The following is a 25099-nucleotide window of genomic DNA, read 5'->3' on the forward strand; positions in this document are numbered from 1 at the left end:
CCTCTTTCTTCAAAATCCAACACAAAATGCTCTTACAATTTATGAAAAACCTATAGACCACAATCACATAAAAACATAGCAAGGCAGCACACAGCATAAACGTTCCAATAAAAGCAACAAAAACATCAATAAATTTGGGTTGTTAAAAATGAATTCGCATTGCAAAGAATAAATGCACGTCAACTGAGTAACACAGTTTTTAGGAAATGTCTAAAAGAAGACATGAATGGTTCCTGTGGAATCTGTGCAAGCAGTTCCACAGGACGGGACCTGCAACAGGGATCAGTTTCTAATAGGCCAACGAACCTTCAGGGGTGTGAGGAACCACAAGTCATCAGAGAGTGATCAAGACAAAAGGTCCTGGAGGTGCTTTGCAACAATGTTCATGCAGGAACCTTGAACCTGGCCTGGTAGCAAATTGAATACACTTGCTGTTTTTTAACAATTCAATCTTGAATTCATCCAAGCTTAGACATTTGAACCTTGGCTGCAGCAAATCTTAAAATATTTTGATTCATCGACCAAACTGAAATCCGCGAGGCTGAATTCAGTGCATGAGCTCATGCAACTGAATGTCCCCTTCCTCTCCTTCCCCTTGCAGCCCTTCGTAACATCTGCCAAAGTCTGCTCTGGAAGATTGGGGCAGCAGGCCAGGAGCTGCAAAAGGAAGGAAGGAAGTCTTGCTTGCTCAATGTTGGTTTCCATCCTATGGTTGGTGTCACCAGCACTGGCAGACCTTGGGATTCTCACATTTCAGCAGTGCCCTGTGCAACACAATGATAGGCAGTTACACCCAAACCCTGAGTAGTTGTAAGGAAGATGGCAAGCAGATAACGCTGGCAGAGGGTTGGGCAGCTCCCCGTTTGCTCCATTTGCCCTAATGGGCCAGCCTACGCTGCATTTGGTGCTGTTTTAATTCTGTGGTTGCGCTTTAGGCAATTGATTTAGGCAAGGCGTGGATACCTCCCCCCCCCCCACACATTTTATTTATTAATAAATGTTATGTCTCACTCTCTTAAAGGAGCCCAGGGTGGCACACAGATATCCTAACTGATGTGCTCTTTAATACAAGTTAATTAAATAAATATCCAGTTGTGCTGCAACCTGTAAAAATATAGATTATAGCTTTTTCCTCCCAATAACGCTGTGGATCACACTGTGTGTTTCCAAAGAGCTGTGACACCTGAAAACTGTTCCTTTGTCCCAAGGAGATTGCATTCTGGTCATCTTTCCCCTCAGCCCCCTTTCCTTTTGTGGGTGTGTTACACATATTTGGCTTTTCAGTAAATGCATGGCAGGCACAAGATGAGATGTTAACCATTATTACTTTAATTATCAGTGACATAGCATGTTAATGGTTTTTATCAACAGTGCAATAATTAAGTTTTATTGTATCTAAAGCTATTTGCATGCATATCCAGCAATATCTGCTGTAATTTACCAGTGAGGTTTAGATAAATGGGAAGGGTGCTCACTTTGCCCTAAAGCTGCATGAGGGAAACACAGTGAACGGAATACAAAAAGCACTGCAATATATTTAGACTTCAGATGATGGGAGTTCCATTGTATGCAGTTTTGTTTACCAATCATGTATGACTATCATCATCTCCATAATGCAACAACAGCATTTCAAGATCAAACCAATGAGCCAGCTATCCCGGTATTTTATACAGTGGTACCTTGGGTTATATACACTTCAGGTTACAGACTCCGCTAACCCAGAAATATTACCTCAGGTTAAGAACTTTGCTTCAGGATGAGAACAGAAATCATGCTCCGGCGGTGCGGCGGCCGCAGGAAGACCCATTAGCTAAAGTGGTGCTTCAGGTTAAGAACAGTTTCAGGTTAAGAATGGACCTCTGGAATGAATTAAGTACTTAACCCGAGGTACCACTGTATCTGTACCCTTGAGTCAATTGGATTCCAGAATTCCCTGAGGAGTTCCCACCCCCTGATATTGATGGCATCCTGCACCCTTTGCATCTGAAATTCTTGCCATGTCAAAAGCTGAGGAACAATATGTTGGCCATGGCCAGTGCTTTTCTCAGGTATGTTCTCCCACAGCTTCCCAGTCCAAGTACTTCTGACTTAGTGACATTCTCAGGCAGATGGAGCCAGGAGGTTAGTTACTAAAACACACATTGTATTCCGCTACACACAGTGCTCAACCACTTGCCACAGAGTTAACTTTACATAGACTGCTGTGGCAGCTGTAAAAAGATAAAGGGACCCCTGACCATTAGGTCCAGTCGTGGCCGACTCTGGGGTTGCAGCGCTCATCTCGCTTTATTGGCCAAGGGAGTCGGTGTACAGCTTCCGGGTCATGTGGCCAGCATGACTAAGCTGCTTCTGGCAAACCAGAGCAGCGCACGGAAACTCCACTTACCTTCCCGCCAGAGCAGTACCTATTTATCTACTTGCACTTTGACATGCTTTCGAACTGCTAGGTTGGCAGAAGAAGGGACTGAGCAACGGGAGCTCACCCTGTCACGGGGATTCGAACTGCGGACCTTCTGATCGGCAAGTTCTAGGCTCTGTGGTTAAAACCCACAGCGCCACCCATGCCCCTTGTGGCAGCTGTAGTGGCCCTTAAATCTGTAAAGAGCCATCCAGTCAAGGTGCCGGGGATGATGAACAACCTGATGAAGTCTATGCTTGCCCACCATTTTGCAGACAAAGTTGCACATCTCTTGCTTGCTGTGGAATCTCAAGGACATGAGAACTTGGGACTCTCAATGCTGTGTCTGGAAGTGACTCTGGACATTACCTAGAAGACTGAAAGAAAGAAAGTCACTCTCGTCCTCTTTTAATGCTTCAGGGTGCTGTCCAAAGTGACAACATTCCACCTCCCATGTGTGTTAACTGGCCCAAGCATCAAGAACCTGGACACTGATGTGTGTGGAGGGGAGCAAGTAGCTGCTTCAGAATACTGCTGTGCTGAAATCTGTTCTTTGATTTCTCGACCGTTCTCTTCCTCTGCTAAAGAGGCACCCAGTTTTCTGCCTCATTCTCATATCACCTCGTTGCAAAGGAGCTGAGAGTGGTGTATATATTTTCAGTAAACATTTCTTTAGCACTCTGTAGCCTATCAAATGTGTTAATCCTGCATTCATACAGTGGTACCTTGGGCTACATACGCTTCAGGTTACATATGCTTCAGGTTACAGACTCCGCTAACCCAGAAATAGTACCTCGGGTTAAGAACTTTGCTTCAGGATGAGAACAGAAATTCTGTGGCAGCGGGAGGCCCCATTAGCTAAAGTGGTGCTTCAGATTAAGAACAGTTTCAGGTTAAGAACAGACCTCCAGAACGAATTAAGTACTTAACCTGAGGTACCACTGTAACGCTAGGGAGTTTCACAGGTGATGCTAAATATATGCATTTAATTTCTCACATTTGTGAATTAGAAAGTTCAGTTGATTTAAATACAAGCCTTTCACTTTGTATAGCCCATTTCATTCTGAAATGATGCATTCCAAAACAGGGAACACTAGAACACATTACAAATGTGTTGTGTTAAAAGGGAGGATGGGGAGGAGGAGTCATGCACTTTGGTTGACAATCTTAAGATCATCGACTCATAGAATTGTAGAGTTGGCAGTGAACTCTGGGGGCATCTAGTCCAATCCCCTGCAATGCAGGAATCTCAACACATGGTCTCCCATCCGATTTGAAACCATACCAGACCCTGCTTTGCTTTACGAATGTCATCAATAATAGTCGATCTTTTGGGTATGATTTGATACTATCATGAGGACTGGGGGTATACAATGAGAAGAGGGCCTGGTAGGGTGTTTTTCAGGACCACTCAAATGATTACAGTCATTCCTGGCAGGGAAAGGATGATAACAAGCAATTGCTCTCTTCCTGCCTCCCTTTACATTGGGATCAGTGTGGAGTGCTGCAAGACCCCATCTTATTCCCCCTACAATTCAATGTACAGTCGTACCTTGGAAGTCAAACACAATCTGTTTTTTTTTATGATATTTATTAAAGTTTCAAAGAAGAAAATTACATAAATAAAAAGAAAAGAAGAAAAGACAGAAATAAGAATAAAAGAAAAATACAAAATACAAAAAAGATAAAAAACACTTAAAGAAATACATCAATCTTTCCACCTTACATTCATTTCCTTGCTTCCCTGACCTCCTCACACCTCCCTTTTTCGTATTCCAATTCAGTTAGTTAATACAGCAATTTCTTTCCCTCTTTGTTTTTATCTTAATCCTTTAACTTAATATATTATAACTTTCGATTCTCACCTGTTAATAACCCATTTTTACATACACCTTTATAACATTGCTGCTTAAACCACTTAACTTCATTCTGACATCATTCTAACATTCATTAATTTTGCAATATTTCTGTAAATAATCTTTAAATTTCTTCCACCGACTCTTCTCCCTGGTCTCGGATTCTGCCAGTCATTTCCGGCAATTCCATGTAGTCCATCACCTTCATCTGCCATTCTTCCAGAGTGGGTAGATCTTGTGTCTTCCAATACTTTGCAATAAGTATTATTGCTGCTGTTGTGGCATACATAAAGAAAGTTCTGTCCTTCTTTGGCACCATTTGGCTGACCATGCCCAGGAGAAAGGCCTCTGGTTTCTTCAGAAAGGTATATTTAAATACCCTTTTCATTTCATTATAAATCATCTCCCAGAAAGCCTTAATCCTTGGGCACGTCCACCAAAGGTGAAAGAATGTACCTTCAGTCTCTTTACATTTCCAACATTTATTATCAGGCAAATGATAGATTTTTGCAAGCTTGACTGGTGTCATGTACCACCTGTATATCATTTTCATAGTATTCTCTCTTAAGGCATTACATGCCGTAAACTTCATACCTGTGGTCCGGAAGTCAAACACAATCTGTTCCAGAAGTCCATTCGACTTCTAAAACCTTCAGAAACCAAAGCGCAGCTTCCAATTGGCTGTAAGAAGCTCTTGCAGCCAATCGGAAGCTGCGGAAGCCATGCCGGACATTCAGCTTCTGAAAATCGTTCGAAAACTCACTTCCAGGATTCAATCATTTGGGAGTCAATTTGTTTGGGAGCCAAGACATTTGAGATCCAAGGTATGACTGTATATTATCTGGCTGTTGGGTAACACTGGGGGAAAAAAAAGGCGGGTCCAGTGTTAGTGTTTTCTGATAGCACTAAAAACTAAGAGAGTTTGTGTCCTGGTCCAGTAAACGCTTCCGCTGCGCCACCAGCAACAGCTCTCTTTGCAGAGTATTAATTAAGTCCAGTGCAGAGATTCTTGTTGCAGTACAAGCTTCAGAGTCTCAGCAGCAAAGAAATAACAACACAGGGAAGCCCTGTCTTTCCAAAGACAGGTTTATTGCAGACAGATAACAGAAACACCTCCGGAGCTTTCGGACATTTTTGCTTCACGCCCCCACAGACAGAAAACAAACACTCTTTATATACTGAGCAACTTAACAACTTAACGAGCTTGGCTACTTAAAGCTACATGACATTGCTAACTTGCCAGCGTCTTAGGTTTCACACCCTAACACCCCCTCTCGCTGGCAATACAAAAAACAAAATTACTTCAGACCCATTTCTTCACAAAAGTTTTCATGCCGCTGAAACCCAAGCGGTTTTGTGAAACCATCAGCTTGGTTTTCATGACTGGGACAGTAATTTAATTTAACAATTCCTGCTTTTACCGTTTGACAAACATTTTGAAAGCGGATATCCAAATGTTTTGTACGACCTTTAAACTGCCCATTTTGTGCTAACTTAAGACACGGTTGATTATCACCCCACACAGTGATTGGAGTGATGGCCTTTTCATACATCTCTTGTGCCAAGCATTTGTAAAATTCTAGATCTCTACATAACTCAGATAAGGCACAGAACTCAGCTTCTGTTGACGACAAAGCAATCAGGTTCTGTTTCTTGGATCTCCACCCAATCAGAGAGTTACCAAATTTTATTACACAGCCAGACACTGATTTTCTATCCTTTAAATTTGCCCAATCACTATCTGCCCAGCAAGTAATCTGTGCTTGTCCTTCCGAAGATAATTCAAGGCAAAAATCTTTGGTGTATTGTAAATATCTTAACACTCTTTGAATTCCTTTCCATGCATTTACACTAGGTTTCAAAGCTTCTCTGCTGAGTAAGTTAACAGCGTAAGCAATATCTGGTCTACTCCATTGCGAAAGATGAAGTAAGCTTCCCAGTGCTGACTGAAAGATTTCAGCATGCTTGAATTCAGCACTATCCTTGAACTCATTGTCTTTTACAAAACCCATTTCCATTGGTGTTCTAACACCTGCACACTCTGTCATGTTAAACTTTTTCAACATTTGCAATATCTTGCCTTTTTGATTCAGTAGAAAACTGCCATTTTTGGTCCTATCTATCTGAACACCAAGATAGACCTTCACATCACCAAGATTCTTAACTTTGAAGTGTTTATTTAACTCTTTGGCTAGTTTTTTTTACTTGTTCTTGTGTCTTTGAAGTATAAATCAGGTCATCTACATAAACAAGCAAAGATTCTTGAGCATCTCCTGAACTTCTGAAATATAAGCAATTGTCAGCCTTGCTCCTGCTAAAACCAATGCCTACCAAAACGTCATTCAAACACTCATTCCAATTATGAGCAGATTGCTTGAGTCCATAAATAGATTTATGTAGTTTCCATACCTGATTTGATTTACCAACTTTCAATCCTGGCGGTAGCTCCATATAGAGCTCTTCAGCCAAGTCTGAATGAAGATAAGCTGTAGAGACATCAAATTGATTCACTTTGAACCCTTTCTGAGCAGCAACTGCTAATAGTGCCCGTAGGGTTTCATTCCTTGAAGTGGGTGCATAGACTTCGGAATAATGTAACCCCTTTCTTTGCGTAAAACCTCGAGCTACAAGCCTTGCTTTGTACTCTGGTTTCCCCATCGCTGTTGTCTTTATCCTGTACACCCACCTACAACTTACTGCCTTGGTACCTTCTGGCAGTTTGGTGATGGAAAACACACCCAGTTCTTTCATAGAATTCAACTCCTTTTGCATGGCCTCACGCCACCTACTGGCCTCCTCCTGGGGTAATTGCTCAACTTCCTCAAAACTTTCAGGTTCGCAATTTGCCAAACCAGCCCAAACACTAATAGCTTGGTACCTTTCAGGAGGTTTACCTTTGTTGGTACGCTGAGAACGCCTTAACAGTTCTTGCGATGTTCCTTCAGTTTCCCCCTCTGACCCAGAATCACTAGTCGTCACCTGTTTATCACTAGTAGTTGAAGAACTTTCTGATTCTGACTTTACACGTCTCTCTTGCTGTACAGGTGAACTTTTAGAGCTAGAAGATTCTGACTTTACAGACTTGGGTGAACTAGGCGATTTCTCACCCTCATCCTCAGACTCAAATTCCTTAGTCTGTTCTGGAACTAATACCTGCCGTGGGGCCTGAGTTTCATTGCTACTGTTCACCACATCAAATAGTATGTCAGGATTTCCATGAATTTTATTCCAACCATCCTGTTCACAAAATTCCGCACTTCTGCTGATTGTGATTTTCGTTTGATTGCCTTCTACATTCACAAATCTCCAACCTTTTGTGTTTGCTTGATAACCACAGAAAAACATTTCTTTAGACCTAGGATCGCCTTTCCTACGTTGTGCCCTAGGCACCAGCACATAAGCACGACATCCAAAAACTCTTAGATGATCAATTTTTGGTTTTTTTTCAAACAGCATGAAGTAAGGAGTGTTGCCTACTGTGCTATTGTACACTCTGTTAAAAGTATAATTCGCATACAGTGCAGCCTCAGCCCAAAAACGCTGTGGAAGTCCAGAATCAAACAGCAAAGCAGTAATGGCTTCCTGTAATGTTCGAAATTTTCTTTCGGCAACTGCATTCTCCTGTGGTGAATAGGGATTGGTAAGTCTATGAACTATACCTTTCCTTTTTAACCACGTCTCCAGCGTGTGGTTCACATATTCCCCACCACGATCTGATTGTATTTTACGTACCCTGGTGTCAAATTTACATTCGACTTCTTCAATCCAATCCATCAGGATGGAAGCTGCTTGTGATTTTTCTTTCAGAAAGAAAACCCAACTAGCCCTTGAAAAGTCATCCACCAAAATTTGCATAAATCTCGCACCTCCAAGTGATTTGACTGGCATAGGGCCACACACGTCTGTGTGCACAAGTTCAAAGGGTTTCTTGCTTACTCTATCAGATCTAGGATAGTTACATGTCTTAACCTTAGCATGTTTACAAGCACAACAATCCAGAAAATTTGGACAGGGTTTAATGTTACACCCCTCAGCTAAATCTGGCATCTTGCTTACATACTTAAAGCATATATGAGCTAACCTTCTGTGTAGTAGATGTGCACAACCTGTATGAGGAGCCTTATTTACACACTTAGCTTGCGCTTCACCTGTTGAACATCTACCTGCTGCTAACTGCTCTTCAACCAAAACAAAAAGCCCATCCTCACAGGGAATTTTAACTAGCTCCTTCCCCTGTTTCGAAATGGTGCACACATCATTTTCAAACTCAACCTTAAAACCACTTTTTACCAGGCATGACACACTCAAAAGTCCATTCTTCATTCCTGGAAGAACAAAAACAGGAAGGTTAGTTTGCAAACAGTTAACATAAATTGTGCCTTTAAGGTTCATTTCTCGTTTACTATTGTCTGCTATAGTCACGGTTTTTGCAACTGGCAATGTCTTGCAGTTCATCAAGCGGCCACTAGATGTCGCTGGAACTAAACTGTGACTTGCTCCACTGTCAATTATCCACTTCAAAGTTTGTTGGCTCCTTTTAGGACTCTGTTGTGCTGCCATTGCAGATAGTCCCTTATCAGCACCTGCTCCCCCTCTGGATCGTTGATTCTTGTAGTTCTCACGTCGTCTTCCCCTGTAACTCCGGAAACTGGCCTTGGACTGTTGAAATTCCTGTTGCTTTTCTGGACACTTTGCTATCAAATGAAACCTGCTGCCACATCGAAAACATGACTTGCTGGCCATAGCAGACACTTGTGAGGCTTCCTTACAGCTCTGCCTGCTAGTTTCCCCACGCTGGGAATTATCTGCACATCCAGCCCTTGGGGTATTTGAATTGTCAATACATTTTTGATGATGTTGATATTCTTGCTCACACAATCTACCAGTCACATAATTCATATTCAGCTGGTCCTCTGGCAAAACTTGTAAAGTTAGTACTAAGTTTTCAAACCCTGCATGCAGGCTGCTAAGCAGAGTATAAACTTTAATATTTTCAGGAAAGTTCACACCTAAAGACGACAGTCGGTTGAAATACTCAGTCATCTGTGACGTGTGTTCAACCACACTATCCCCTGGCTTCAGTTTCAACTCATACAAAGCACGTATAATGTTCACCTTCTCTCCGGGCGTGGCTCTATGGTGAATTCGCCTAAGAGCTTCCCAAATTTCAAATGCAGACCTTAAATTTTCCACATGAGGTAATTGGGAATCGTCTATCGATACCATCAACATGCATCTAGCTTTAGTGTCCATTTTATCATGCTCCCTGTTCTGAGCATGTGCAGCAGCCTGTTGCTCTGCTGTGGCATCTGCTGCAACAGCCACAAACGGCTTTCGCCTCTGGACATAGTCAGCCCACACTTCTTTGGCTTCCAACCAGACTTGAGCCCTCTTAGACCACTGCACGTAATTAGCAGAGTTCAACTTTGTAAAGGGAACCTGGAAATTTTCCACTGCCATTCTTGGGGTCTGCTGCTACTCCCTCTGTGTGCCCTTTCTTCTCTTTCCCCTTGGGATTTGTCTTACTCACTTTTCAGACGCCTCCAGCCTCCTTTAAGAGCTGGATTTACGACCAAGCCGGTCTTCTCTCATCCGAAAGCTGCTTTCACTTTCTCTGCACACAATACAGCTGTAGAAACGTTGGAGGATCCATAACCTAAGAGAGTTTGTGTCCTGGTCCAGTAAACGCTTCCGCTGCGCCACCAGCAACAGCTCTCTTTGCAGAGTATTAATTAAGTCCAGTGCAGAGATTCTTGTTGCAGTACAAGCTTCAGAGTCTCAGCAGCAAAGAAATAACAACACAGGGAAGCCCTGTCTTTCCAAAGACAGGTTTATTGCAGACAGATAACAGAAACACCTCCGGAGCTTTCGGACATTTTTGCTTCACGCCCCCACAGACAGAAAACAAACACTCTTTATATACTGAGCAACTTAACAACTTAACGAGCTTGGCTACTTAAAGTTACATGACATTGCTAACTTGCCAGCGTCTTAGGTTTCACACCCTAACAAAAACTTCATCATACCTTTTTATCCAAAACAAGGCTTGGACCCAGCTACCCAATGACTGGGTACAGATGATCCAGTTAATGCTGAATATGGACAATAATAAAGGAAGCCCTTTTGAACTGGGAAAAATAGTGACTCCTGTTAGTGACAGAGTACTGGCTTCTTACATTTGAAATATTCCTGGATCCATTGCAATAATGCCTGAGACTCCAAGATATATCAGAGCATCTTTGAATGTGCTAAAGAAACCGTAAGAAGGAGACTGGGTTTATTGTTTCTCTCCCATCTCCTGAAGTCCAATGGTGGTGGGGGAGAATGATACAGGGAAGTTTTTAATGTGTGACGTTTTAATGTATTTTTAATCTTAATAATAATAATAATAATAATGTTTGTTATTGTTTGTTTGTTGTTGTTGTTACATAGTTGCTCCCCTCTGTGAGGTGTATATTTTCTTCTGAAACTGGGTGGATGCCTCCCCCCCCCTTTCGATGAGAGGCATAGAAATGCAGAGAGAGGAAGTGTGAAGCACTATTGTCTTTGCACTCGCTGCAATATCTGAAGTGGTTGGTTATCAACTTGAAGCTCTTTTCAAATCCATTTGTGGGGAAAGCTGTGATTTTGTTGTAGGATTCAGACTAACGATTGTATTTCAACAAGATTACACTTCAAAACATTGGGCGTAGTTATTGTAATGTGCTTGATATAAAAGCTCCGAATGGTGAAGGAAGCAGCCGTCCAACGAAAGTGCATTTAACCAGGGTCTCCACGGGCTTCCTATTGTCTTCTAGGCTACTTTGGATCTGTGAGTGTTGCTTCCGCATGGCAGCCAGTAGTGGGCTTGGGGCTGCTCATGCATGCATCTTTTGTGCAGCATTTCACAGGACAACATCCTCATCAAAATGACATCTTATATTATGTTCCCATTTGATTCAGCTTTACCACTTCTGCGGAAAATCCAGTATGGGGGGGGGGGAAAGGCTCACAAGAAAAGTAAATCTGGATTAAAGTTAGAAGGGGAGCAGGGATATAGTATGGTATTTTGATGAGGGTGAAGTCATGCAAAACTTGTGGATGAGCATCGAGGAGTCCACAATAAGCTGTTATGTGGAAGCAGCGCCCATAGAGCAAAATGAGCACCTTGAATTGTGCCTGGAAAGAAATAAGAAGTCCATAATAAGCTGCCAAGTGGAAGCACTCTATTTCCCAGGCATCCTCTCCCACAGCCAGGATTGACTCTAAGATTGAGGGGTCCCATCCCAGGGGACTACAAGGTTTTTTTTACCCACAATCTCACAAAACATCAGAACTGTGTAAATTTCCACAGAGGCAGCCATGTTAGTCTGTTGTTGGAGAAACAACAAAGAGCCTGATGGCGCCTTAATGACTATGGTTCAGAATGGGGTTGATGGTCCACTTCATCAGCTACATTAAGTGCAGGTCCTGCTCTATGAACACAATGCGTTTTAGGCCAACCTTTGCATAACAATGAGGCAATTTCCAATTTTTTTCCTATGGAGAAATTTCTAATGCATTCCTGACCATAGAATTTTGACCCCAGGATGACAAAAGAACACAGGGAAAATCCGGGGAAACCTCTGAAACCTTGCAAAAGGCAATCAGTTATTTGTCTGACCTCTCCCTCTTTCCCCCTCCATCCCACCATGGTTTCTGGTAAAATGGCTGCCATAGACCAGCAAAGCACAAAAAAGTAAGCCTTGTTTTAGGCTGCGTATTTGCTTACAGTACTAGAAGCAGGTCTGGCTGTTTGGATATCTGAATCTGTGGTGTGTATATCAAGATTTGGATACTCATTTATTGTGTTTGGATAAGTTGATTTTTGTATAACAAGCGCTTGGGTGTAAGTATATGCACACACAAATTGTTGAAAGAGGGATTATAAACAGTGAGGTCAGAGTGAAAACATTTCCTTTCTCTCTGACCTCACTGGTTCATAATCCCTGGTAAGTAAGTGATTGTGTGTGTGTGTGTGTGTGTGTGTGAGAGAGAGAGAGAGAGAGAGAGAGAGAAAGAGAGAGAGAGAGACTTCTGTGACTCAGAATAATATTTCCCACATCCAAAGAAGTGTACAAGTGTACTGTATACTGTTTTAGTCTTATAATAACTGTATCAGTCTTTAAGGTACCACAAGTCTCTTTGCTCTTCTGCTGCAACTGATGGAACAGATCTACCTGCTCTGGAAACTGCTACAAACGAAGGTGGATAATCTTAGATAACAAATGGCAACAATAAAAAATGAAGCAGCGGACAAGATTCAATAAAAAACAGCAGTTAAAACAAAGCAATGAGCAGTGACAGCAAGAAAGATCCATGTTCCCACAAAATTCGGTGAGCAAGATGGTTAGCCTGACATCTAGAGGATGACACTGATAGCATAGAAATATAATGTGAGGTGTTGCTATTCTGTCTCTCACAGCTACGATAAACCTACCATTTAAATTATGGACTGGTCTTTTCTTCGTCAGAGGGCAAACGGGCAAATTTAGCAGGGGATCAAATACTTTCCCCCCTCACTGTATATGTTGGGCGTGAGGAATCTTTCCGAGCCTGAGAGCTGCATTTCCTTGTGGGCTACTTTCTAAGGGTCATAGGCCACAGTGACAGACAGGGCAAGTAGCAAAAGTGAGTGGAGTGATAATTGTAGTTTTTACCTTCATACCATAGTCTACCTACCTACAATCCTTTCTACATCCATCCAGACAAGAAATTCATGTCAATGAATTTCAATCAGTCTACTCTGAGTAGGATTAACTTTGGTTCAGCCCCAAGTAGGACAAAAGATTCCCGCATTGCAGGGGTTGGAATAGATGACTGTTGTGGTCCCTTCCAGCTCCATAATTCTATTATTCTAACCCTGAGTAAAGATGGCTATATAAACAAGTGTCGGTTATGGCTGGGGAACCTCCATGTTATGGAGCAGTGGGGGGTGGAGACCCACCCCAGCGGTCCAGGTGCGTTCATATGGGGAGAGGCGATCCTTGAGGTATTGGATATAGAACTGGAGTCCTTCTGCACCAGGGGTCAGCAACCTTTTTCAGCCGTGGGCCAGTCCACCGTCCCTCAGACCATGTGGTGGGCCAAACTATACAGTGGTACCTCTGGTTACGTACTTAATTCGTTCCGGAGGTCCGTTCTTAACCTGAAACTGTTCTTAACCTGAAGCACCACTTTAGCTAATGAGGCCTCCCGCTGCTGCTGCGCGATTTCTGTTCTCATCCTGAAGCAAAGTTCTTAACCCGAGGTACTATTTCTGGGTTAGCAGAGTCTGTAACCTGAAGCATATGTAACTTGAAGCGTATGTAACCCAAGGTGCCACTGTAATTTGAAAAGGAAAAAAAATGAACGAATTCCTATGCCCCACAAATAATCCAGAGAGGCATTTTAAATAAAAGGACACATTCTACTCATGTAAAAACACACTGATTCCTGGACCATCCGGACCGCCTAAAAGATTGGGCAATTGGGCCAGATCTGCCCCCCCCCCCCGGGCCTTAGATTGCCTACCCCTGTTCTACATCATAATTTGCCACTTGAAAAGGCAGGAATCCTAGATTCTCTCTTCCTGAAGATTCACCATAGCTGAACCATCTGCACCTTCTAGAAGCATTTCAAGACATTTTTGCTTTTGAGCTGACTTTGAGTGGCTGAGCCTGTACAGAGGAGGGCTGATGAAGAGGAGGTGGAGGACCACTTTCCCCATAGCTTTTCCTCCAAGTTGCTCATGGATGATGCTTGTGGTTAGATAAGGAGGAAATAACAGAACTGGAACTGGAAGGACATGACAACAGGTTTGGGTGCCATGCTTATGGTATGGAAAGGCAAAAATACGTACATAAAGGTTCCACAATCATATAATAAGGAGATCATTGTTCAAAGTTTGGGGAAAATATAAAGAATTACTAGAATCTAAGACACCTTGGTAGGGACGCGGGTGGCGCTGTGGGTTAAACCACAGAGCCTAGGACTTGCCGATCAGAAGGTTGGCGGTTCGAATCCCCGCAACGGGGTGAGCTCCCATTGCTTGGTCCCTGCTCCTGCCAACCTAGCAGTTCAAAAGCATGTCAAAGTACAAGTAGATAAATAGGTACCGCTCTGGCGGGAAGGTAAACGGCGTTTCCGTGCGCTGCTCTGGTTCACCAGAAGCGGCTTAGTCATGCTGGCCACATGACCCGGAAGCTGTACACTGGCTCCCTCGGCCAATAAAGCAAGATGAGCGCTACAACCCCAGAGTTGGTCACGACTGGACCTAATGGTCAGGGGTCCCTTTACCTTTACCTTTAAGACACCTTGGTGGCTATCACCTATCCTATTGAGGCATTGTCACTTAAAACATTGGGGGGGAAAGGGAGAATGGCCAACATATAGAAAATTATTGGTAGAACAGGAGGGAAAACTAAAACTGAAAGAATATGAAGAAATAAAAGAACATCTTCAAATTTGGTTGCACCAAACTAAAGGATATTTTCAAAGAGGATAATAAGAAAGGTTTTTCAAATTCGGTTTCCAAATTCCAAAAGGAAGTGACAGAAGAAAATTCAAAATTATTAAAAAAACATACAGTGTCCTTTTGGAATGGGAAACTAAAGATGAAGTACAGTCGGTGATGATAAAAGGGGCACAAGATATAGGCCACAATATACAATTTGAAGACTGGACAAAACTGTGGAAAGTAAATTTGAAATTCACGGACTGTATATCGCTGAGAGAGAATTACATGAAGATGATGTATAGATGGTATATATAACCAAATTAGCAAATTAGCAAAAATGTATAAAAATGAAAAGAATGAGTGTTGGAGGTGTGAGGCTGAAGGTACTTCTTATCATATGTGGTGGGACTGTAAAAATGTAAAAATATATTGGGAAATGATACACAATGAATTGAAGAAAATGTTGAAAATAACATTTGTTAAGCAACCAGAAGCCTTCCTGTTAAGTATTTTAGGTCAAGATCTGCTGAAAGAGAAGAGGACATTCTTTATGTATGTTACTATGGTGGCGAGAATTCTGATAGCACAAAACTGGAAGACTGGAGAAATTCCAACAAAAGAACAACGGCAAGAGAAATTGATGAATTATGCAGAACTGGCAAAACTGACGGATAGCCTACGGGAAAAGCACCACAGTGACTTTGAAAAAGAGTTGGAACCTTTTATAATATATTTGCAGAAATAAAGAACATCGACTTGATGGCAGGATTTAAATAAACATTCACATCTTTATTAATAGAAAACATTTAAAATAATGAAGAAACCATATAGTGGATTTTAAGAAACAGCAGTATGTAATAAGAAGCTGAGGGAAGCCCGGGAGGGAAGGGGTGAAGAGGTGTAATATGTATGTTATTGATATGATATGTATGTAATGATAGAAAAGAAAGTGAATAAAAATTTGGTTTTTTAAAAAAGGGTGATGCCTGTGATTGCTCTCTTCCCTCCTCCACCCCATATTAGTTTCATTTATGTTTAAAAATAAAATACAGGCATTTATGAGTTTGTGAAGTCACCTGCCTGAAGCCTTGGGAGATGAAGCAGACTGCAAATTTAAATAAACACAAAACCTGTTACCTATCTAGATGTTAGGACTATGTTACCACAATGTAGAATTGTGTATATATATATTTAACTGCACAGTTGTTATAGCAACCCAAGTTCCACACCAATGCAATCAAATTCCAAAATAATGTGATATGATTAAAAATTGACACTGCAGTCCTGAAGAACAAGTATATTGTGTCGTTATGGAAACTGGGACAGCTAAAACTCCACATGCACACATACATACATTTAAAGCTGAAAAATCCCAGGGTGGGGAAGGAGAGAAGAGACTCTTAAAAAATCAAAAATAGGGACTGCTGTTCTTTTGAAGGTGTAACAACAACAAAAATCACTCAGGATTAGCAAACTGTCTGTCCTCCAGTTAGTCTATTTATCCTGAATAACAGACAATTTTAGGCAGGGGTAGACTTCAGTAATCTTTCATAATATGGTGCCCTGTGCAAGACCAAAATTTGGCGCCCTAAAGGTTATTTGCTCTTGCTGCTGCTGTTTGTGTGTTTTAGAAAGAGATGGATAAATCACTGTATTCTCAGCCTTTGTCACTTTCCCATATGTTCACTCATAATTCCACATTAATCTGATTTATATTTTTTTAAGGTTTAAAATTTTGATTTAAATGCAGTTGTAATATAGTTACTTAAAAGTATTTAAATCCATTTTTTAAAAAAAAAATGAATTTTTAAAAGTATTTTCTCTCAAGATGCACATTTTTATGTGAGTTGGTATGTGGGCAGGGAAAGAACAATTTTGCTGAATACACCTTTAAAAAACAACAACATTTTGGCCAAAGTACCCTTTTAATTTAATCTTTTTTTGCATTATGACTTGAAGCTTTTTAAAGGGTTTAAGGAAGATCAGAATCAGAATATGGGGATAAACATGGTGCTAAAATTATGCTAACTGATGAGACTGGAAAAGGCAGCATGCTTATTTATATCAGTTTTAAATATGGGCTAAAACACTTTTAGTGCTATTGTGTGACTACATTTTATTGTGTGTGACTATATTGTGTGAGGATATATTTTAGCACAAATGAAAACAACCATGTTGATAAAATTGTGCCACTTGGAAAAATAATAGCGAAGGTGCAGTGATATAGATTCATGACAACAGGCTCACTACTCTTGTCCCCAAACAGGTCACTGAACGCATAAAAATCACACCTCTTTAAAAATAAAATAAATAAAAATTAAAAATGGAAGAATAGTATGAAGGCTATTAAGGGGAGCTTGCACTTCAGTTCCACACTTTCAGCAGCAACAACAATTGGAGTATCTGCAGTTTGGAAAAAGTGTGGAGAAAACACACAAGGTTAACAATCAGATGACGATTCTACATAGATGCCTTACACAGTGCTGGCCCTACCATTAGGCAGAATGAAGTGACCGCTTGAGGCAGCAATTGCTGGAAGGGTGGCAAGGTGTTGGTGTCCTCCCATGGTCTGCTTTGTGAACCCCTGAGCTAGCCTGCTGCTTTCAGATTTGGTGTCTGGTTAATAGGGATGGGGAAAAGATTTGATTCATTTCGCATTTTAGGTGAACCTCTCTAATTTGCACTTTCTGAAACCATACGTAAACTGGAACAGAGACATCCTTCCAAATTTACATTTCTCTGAATTTTGCAATGCAGCTTTTTATATGCTAGAGCAAAATGTGTCGATAACATACAAAAATCCATTATGTTAGGGGAAATTGCATACAAAATGTGCATAACAGGAGAAATCTGTAATAAAATGCTGATGTATCCAACTGTATTGGATTTAAATACAGTTTTAAAATATTTACTAAAAAGTATTTAAATCCAAAATGAGAAACTGAGAAAAAACAAAATTGACACCCCATCCCTACAGGAGCGTAACATGGCATTTGTGTCCTGGGGGAAAAAGGACATAATGGCAACCCTTTTGTTGAGCATTCATTCTGACTTGCTTGCAACAAGGTTGAACAATGTTGCATCCTGCAAATGTCCCCCCACACTTCTTCCCATCATTTTGGAGTATCAGAACAGGTGCTTCTAGACTGTCACTATTTTGGGGTGGGATTCAGTCACACACCTGCAAATTCAGGCTGCACATTTACAGTTCATTGACACAACAAACCTGGTTCTCCCCTCCCCCAAATTGGATTTTTTGGGTTGCTTCTGAATAACCCATATATTGAGCTTTGTTTGCAAAGAGATTAGATGACATCAGCAAAAAGTCCAATCTTTTGGAGAAGCGGATTTGTTGCGCAAGACCTCCAAAACCAATTTTAATTGCCCAACCTAATTTGCTGGCATGTAATTGAATCCTAACCTCAAAAACAGAGATTGTCTGGAAGTAGCCTATACCAGACATGTATAACGTTGCCATATTTTAACCTGATTTTTAGCATATTGTTGGTTTTGATATTTTTTTGAATGTTTTAAATTGTTCTTTCAGCTTTTTTATTGACAATTTTATTGTTTTATTCCTTTTGTAAATCAAGTGGTATATAAATCTTGTAAAATAAACTAGTAAAGGTAAAGGGACGCCTGATCGTTAGGTCCAGTCGTGACCGACTCTGGGGTTGCGGCGCTCATCTCGCTTTATTGGCCGAGGGAGCCGGCGTACAGCTTCTGGGTCATGTGGCCAGCATGACTAAGCCACTTCTGGTGAACCAGAGCAGCGCACGAAAACGCCGTTTACCTTCCCGCTGGAGCGGTACCTATTTATCTACTTGCACTTTGACGTGCTTTCGAACTGCTAGGTTGGCAGGAGCAGGGACCGAGCAACGGGAGCTCACCCCGGCGCGGGGATTTGAACCACTGACCTTCTGATCAGCAAATCCTAGGCTCTGTGGTTTAACCAATCCCTTAAAGCCAATTCAAATCACGTTCTCTCCCTCAAAGAATTGTGAGTTATGAATCCCAGCAACCCTTAACAAGCCAAAAGGCCCAGACTTCTTTGAGCAGGGAAAATGGGCTAGGAATGGGCTTTAAAGGTATAGCGCAGGGGTCAGCAACCTTTTTCAGCCGTAGGCCGGTCCACTGTCCCTCAGACCATGTGGTGGGCCGAACTATTTTTTTTTTTGGGGGGGATGAACGAATTCCTATGCCCCACAAATAACCCAGAGCTGCATTTTAAATAAAAGGGCACATTCTACTCATGTAAAAACATGCTGATTCCCAGACTGTCCATGGGCTGAATTGAGAAGGCGATTGGCCCGCATGCGGCCCACAGGCCTTAGGTTGCCTACCCATGGTATAGTTTGTGCACAGTGGTGCTTTCACAAAGGCTCGCCATTCAAGCCCCATCTTCACAGCCCAACACGTGTACACATGGTACATATACAAGGGTGTCTCAAATTTCAGTGGTGCCTGTGTGACGCCCAAAATCGGTGCACCAATCGTTTCTCACACTCCATTCTAAACCATAGTTGGAGTGTTCCCTGATGTAGTGCCCACAGACCCTCCAAGTGTCCCGACTTTCCAGGGAGAGAAGCCGTCCTGGTTTCTGATTTGATCCTGGAATTTCCTGCTTTTCCTTAAAATAAAGGTAAAGGGACCCCTGACCATTAGGTCCAGTCGTGGTTGACTCTGGGGTTGCAGCGCTCATCTCGCTTTACTGACCGAAGGGTCATGTGGCCAGCATGACTAAGCCGCTTCTGGCGAAACAGAGCAGCACACGGAAATGCCGTTTACCTTCCCAGCAGAGTGATACCTATTTATCTACTTGCACTTTGACGTGCTTTTGAACTGCTAGGTTGGCAGGAGCAGGGACCGAGCAATGGGAGCTCTCCCCGTCGCGGGGATTCGAACCGCTGACCTTCTGATCGGCAAGTCCTAGGCTCTGTGGTTTAGACCACAGCTTTCATTGGAGAAATGTTGGAGGGTATGGACTTATCCAATCTCCGAGCCATCAGAAGGCAGCCCGGTATATGGAAGTTATATACAGTGGTACCTCGGGTTAAGTACTTAATTCGTTCCGGAGGTCCGTTCTTAACCTGAAACTGTTCTTAACCTGAAGCACCACTTTAGCTAATGGGGACTCCTGCTGCCGCTGCGCCACCGGAGCCCGATTTGTGTTCTCATCCTGAAGCAAAGTTCTTAACCCGAGGTACTATTTCTGTGTTAGCGGAGTGTGTAACCTGAAGCGTATGTAACCTGAAGCATATGTAACCTGAGGTACCACTGTATATCAGTGGCGTAGCGTGGGGGGTGCAGAGGGGGCGGGCTGCACCGGGCGCAACATCTGGGGGTTAGGGTTAGTGGGCGCAAATCCACGGGTTAGGGGGCGCAAATTACTTGCCTTGCCCTGGGTGCTGTCAACCCACTCTACGCCACTGCTGTGTATATATAACTTCCATATATATATGTGTGTGTGTTTAATGTTTTATTATATCTGTCGGAAGCCACCCAGAGTGACTGGAGCAACCCAGTCAGATGGGTGGGGTGTAAATAGCAAAATTGTTGTTCTTGTTAAATAGGGCGTCCCTATTTTCATCAGTGACATGTTGGACGTCCCTATTTCCATCCGATACATGTTGGCGGAGACGTGCGTAGTGCGGCCACAGCGGCCGCGCTCCCTTAAATCCGCCTCTGCCCGACTCAGCGGACGGACCCAAACCAAACGCCCCTGCGTTTCTCTGCTGTGCTGGAAACGGTCCTCCTCGCCGAGCGGGCAGCCGGCTCGTGGCTCCATGGAACGGGTTTCGCTCCGCTGTCGTTTACACCAGCGCCCTCGAAAACGGATCTAGCTGCTTCCGCGCCTCCCACAGCAGCCCACCCCCCTCGCTCTCGACAGGTTTCCAGAATGCGCCTCCTCCTGCGATGCAACCGGGGCGGACGAGCCCTTAAAACACAATCCGGAGGGCCGGATTTTGGTGGGGTGGCGGCGGCGGCGGCAGGCAGGGGCAGGATGCGGTAAAAAGCGGAGGGACTGAGCCCTGAAAACGGGGGAGGAGGGGGTGCCTTGCGCACCTCCAAGGCACCGGGATCCTCCAGGAAGCAGGCGACGTTTGCGCAGCGTAAGGAGCTCTGGCCATCTTCAACCCAGGGAGGGTGGAATTGGGAAGCTCAGTTAGGAAGGGGGGGGGGAGGAGGGAGAGAAGACAAGCCAGGATCATTTAGATACCGTTAAAATAAATAAAGAAATCCCTTCGCCTCCCTCCGACCCCAATGCAGAAAGAGAGACACCTATAATTTGGTGCATGCACGACACTAAAATCTGGATGCGTTGACAGGATGCTTCAAAAAACAAAAAAAAAACCCCAAACACGTAAACACACTCAGAAAGGAAAAACGGTGTTTGCATTTTATTTGAGATATAGCGAAGGGGGGAGGGATGTGGATGTGCATCGGAGGAAACCCTCCCCACTACGGTCGCATCAGCATAGAAAGCCTGCTTGCTGTACAGGGTGGGAAAAAGACGGGTTACTAGTTGGGTTAATATTATATTTCTACGAAAATGGGGATTGCAGCGTGGATAATGCTCGGCTCCTTCTCTCCCGCCCCCTCCTCTCTCTCTCTCTCTCTCTCCCTCTCTCTCTGTCTCTCTTTTTCTGTATATTAAATATGCTTTGCTTGTCAATTTCATCGCCCTGTGCATTTCTGCAGGGAAGGCAGCCCCGCCCCCTGTGCGCGCAGGCGCGGCCAGCCTGAGGTTCCCGCAGGCTCAGCGTTCAGTGACCACAGGCTGATGATTGTAGGTAAGGAATCAGATAAGAAAGTAATTTATAAACCTCTTTAAATCATCAAAATGCAGCTCGGTAAAGGTCCGCCGCGTGCTCTGCAGACCTTTTGCTCCGCTTTGCATGCAATGCATCGATTCGAAATTGTGGTGCTTGCCTGCTATTTTTTTTTTTTTTTTGCAAGTGGATATGCCAGCATTTTGATTTTCTCCCCTTCTTCCTCCTCCCACCACCCCACTCGAGTGGGGACCGCGAATTCATTTCAGTTGCATTTGCTTTTTGCAAGGAACAATGTAGTTGAAACTAAAGGGGGGGGAATCTGCAAGATTGACAGAGAGAGAGAAGGCGGGAGGGGGAACAGAGGGGGAAAAGCACCCCAAGACTTAGTGGCCGGGTTTGTTGAAAAATTGGGCTGTGCAAAATTCTGGGGCGCTTTTTCCATATTGCAGTTTCCATGTTTTACACGCGGGGAATGATAATTTGAAGCCCCTCTCCCATAAATACGACATAAAAGAGTTGGGATGAAGCTATGCAGAAAGGGGGGGACGAGGGGAGGGGAGATGAGATGTGGGCACTGATTTTGTAAGGGAGGGAGAGAAAAGGGGTCGTTTTCACAAACTTTCTCCTTCGAGTAATTCCATGCCTTGCCTCTCTTTCCAATAAAGGGGATCTCTGCCTGTGCAACAGAATAAAAAGAGGGAGAATTCCGCCATTTTGATGTTTTTTTAAAAGTAAAGACTTTGACGGGTTTGTAGTAGCCGCCCTTTGCTGGAGACCAGAGAGAGGGACACAACTCATGCTTTGCCTGTGTGTGCAGCGAGGTCTTTCTTCTTTTCATTTTAAGGTGGGGGGAGCCTCCCTTTCACCTCTTGGAAGATTGGGATTCTGATGCATGAAAGTGAATATTTGCTGAGAACAATTTCTGCAACCCAGGTACTTTATTATGGGAGCGCACAGGCAGTACCAATAGCATCTACCTTGAGGTCTGAGCTGCCTTGGAAGTATTGGCCCAAGTTTTTTTGGTTTTTTGTCTGTGTTTCATTTGTGGTTTTAATTCTGGAAGTGTGCATGGGCTATTACCATATTCCCTCCAGCACATGGGCCCATTTTGTCCTGCCAGTTTAAACCTGTGGGTTTCAACACACCTGACTCCAGCATCCATCTCTTAACAATAATAAACGGTCCCAGAAATTTCTGCGTCCCTTTCTCCCACCCCTATTCTGCCCCCTTCTCCAATGTTTTCCTCTCCAGTGGTTTGATCTTGAAGGAAGTGTTTTGGGGTTTTGTGTGAAGTACATCACACTGGAAACATTTTTATGAACTGCTTGTTAAATAGCAATGAGGTGTGATCATCTTGCTGTTTGCGAAAGTCGAGGGGAGAAGCATGCTTTTGTGTAGAATCGGTGATTTCGGTTGCTTGTTTGAATGGTCTTGGACGAGGCTTCCTTTTAATTAACCACACACGCTTCCAGAATGCTACTAATGATAGTGTAGTGCTAATTGCTAATCCTTAATGTTAGAACTTTATATTATTAATAGAGATCACAGCCACAGTGGCTGTAGAATTGAGCAGCTAGATGATAAGGTAAGATTAGCACCTGTTATTGAAACTTACTCAAAATGCTTAACATTGAAAATAATTCTGATGGCAATGTCATAGATGTGATAAAGAGCCAGGCATTTGTAGCAGTCAGTTTATGGCTTATGCAACACATGATCTGCCACAGTTTAGGTATTACAAAAGACCATTACCTAGAAATAACAAGATTTTCCCGCTTTCGCTCCAAAATTGTGGTATTTTCTCTTCTGTTTCCTTATGAGTCCTCGGTTAAGGAGAGAGCTAGAAATGGAAATGGCCGTGATGATTGTTTAATAGCTGGGAATTGTGTTTTCAAATTATATAATAAAACCATCATCAATCACAAGTGGATAAAGTGCCTGATTGGACCATTTTATTGCAATGACATTTAATGGCATTTTATGTGCCCACAACACACTACAGGCAGTCTTGGGAAATGGCGTAAATGCCCTTCTTGCCGTTTATTGGATTTTTATTTTACTACTAATTCTCGAACGTGGGGTGTGTCTTTGGAAAATCAAGTATTAATGGGCATTGCACAACTGTTTCCAAGTGCTACGTATTCTTGAGGTGTCTGGATTTGTTTTTGTTTGCTTTCCCCCCACGTGGAGAGCTTTGATGTGTATCTATGCGGCTGGTAATGTTCAGAGTTGCTGCTCATTGAATAAACATGCAAGGATGTATTATTCCCCCTCAACTTTTGCAATGTTCGTAAAGGGAGATTTCAGTGCTCCATCTCCTTTCCTTGGCTTATGTCAGTGATGTCTGAAGACTGAGCTACGCTTACTGATTCCTATTGTTTGAATTCCTTTTAAATTGCTGGTTGTATATCTCAGTTTATAGCCCATCATAGCCCACCACTCAGGGTGGATTACTATGTAGTGCAATATAAACAGAATTCCATTGTACAGAGGCTTATGGCCCAGAACCTGGGTATGAAATTGATAACCTAAAACCTTGTCCATGTTTTACAGACTGCCGGTAGAAATGTGGAGTAAAATAGTGGGTTTTCCCTCGCCCTATTTTAGATCTGGGAACCACTTTCCATTTTAATCTATCACAGCAGTTCCAGTTCTAACTTTGTATGCAACTTTATGCTTACAGAGTTCTTTCTTTCTTTCTTTCTTTCTTTCTTTCTTTCTTTCTTCTGACATTGTGCCATCAATATACTGTACTTAGCATGATGCAAAGTAGAAAAGGACAGGGCTTTGCCCTTTGGAGTTTACAATCTAAAAATTGTCTCAGGGGAGACAACAGAAGATGAGGGAACTGGAGCTGGGGTAATCAGGAGATGAATATGCATTTATACCACTTAACACATACTTCGACTCCATTTCAGTAGGGCCTCAGCCAGTTTTTAGGGATGATGGGAGTTGTATTCCAGCAACATCTGGAGGATGCCACCTGCTCCATCCTTGCAGGTGGGGGAAAGGATTCATTTTTCTCATTTTCCCACTTTCTCTGACAAAACCAGTGGTGGTAGCTTGACAGTTCCACCCTGTCAGATCTTTTCCCTATGATTTTTTATTTTTGCTTTTAGTTCGTTTTCCAGTAATGTATTGTCTTGTGTGTTTATGCTGTTTGGGAACAAGAGTGGGTGAAGGAAGGAAAAAAGAAGCCTTTGCCCTTTAACAGGCCTGCGACTCATCAAAATGAACATAACTGAGCAGCTTGTATTGAGGCCTCTGAGATGTCCATGTGCTCACCCCCTGGCTTTTGCAGGAGAAAGTGCGGGGTGGGGGTGGGAAGCACCAAACATAAACCATTTGATTTATTGTGCTATTGACAAACCAGCCTTTGTACATGGTGTGTTGTTGTTGTTGTGAAGGCTGCCTTTGTTTTGATGGGTCACAGGTTGTACAGGGGCAGTGAAGATTGGAAAATAGCACGGCGTCCAGTGGTGGGTTAGTAGTGTTGTTTTTCCATCACATGCTTGTATCATAGATAACGGGCTGAGTCGTGACAACTTCGTAAATATATTTCATCATTTCAGTAAGCTCACCAATGCTTTTTTTAAAAAAATGATATTTATTA

General features: G+C 42.8%; 2 protein-coding genes across 13 annotated transcripts in view; one reads left to right on the plus strand and one right to left on the minus strand.

Annotated features, from left to right (window-relative positions):
* Positions 1-25099, minus strand: part of LOC309534148 (uncharacterized protein) — a 344509-nt gene that overhangs the window by 158823 nt on the left and 160587 nt on the right. The window contains exon 4 of one of the 7 annotated variants that reach the window (XR_014220598.1): positions 13370-13553. The exons of the other annotated variants lie outside the window; for them this stretch is intronic. The gene's annotated coding sequence lies outside the window, so the exon portion shown is untranslated. Of the gene's footprint in view, positions 1-13369; positions 13554-25099 lie in introns of those variants that run through there. 7 annotated transcript variants of the gene reach the window in all.
* Positions 20374-25099, plus strand: part of L3MBTL1 (L3MBTL histone methyl-lysine binding protein 1) — a 44631-nt gene continuing 39905 nt past the window's right edge. Inside the window, exons 1-3 of one of the 6 annotated variants that reach the window (XM_082225958.1) lie at positions 20374-20823; positions 21413-21504; positions 23026-23071. In XM_082225958.1, coding sequence (XP_082082084.1) covers positions 23064-23071 — 8 coding nt within the window. In that variant the 5' untranslated portion in view covers positions 20374-20823; positions 21413-21504; positions 23026-23063. Of the gene's footprint in view, positions 20824-21412; positions 21505-22274; positions 22420-23025; positions 23072-24435; positions 24487-25099 lie in introns of those variants that run through there. The other 5 variants (XM_082225953.1, XM_082225954.1, XM_082225957.1 and 2 more) reach the window with 5 other exon arrangements.

The sequence above is a fragment of the Podarcis vaucheri genome (genome assembly GCF_965113315.1).
Source record: "Podarcis vaucheri genome assembly, chromosome: 6".
Lineage (NCBI taxonomy): Eukaryota > Metazoa > Chordata > Lepidosauria > Squamata > Lacertidae > Podarcis > Podarcis vaucheri.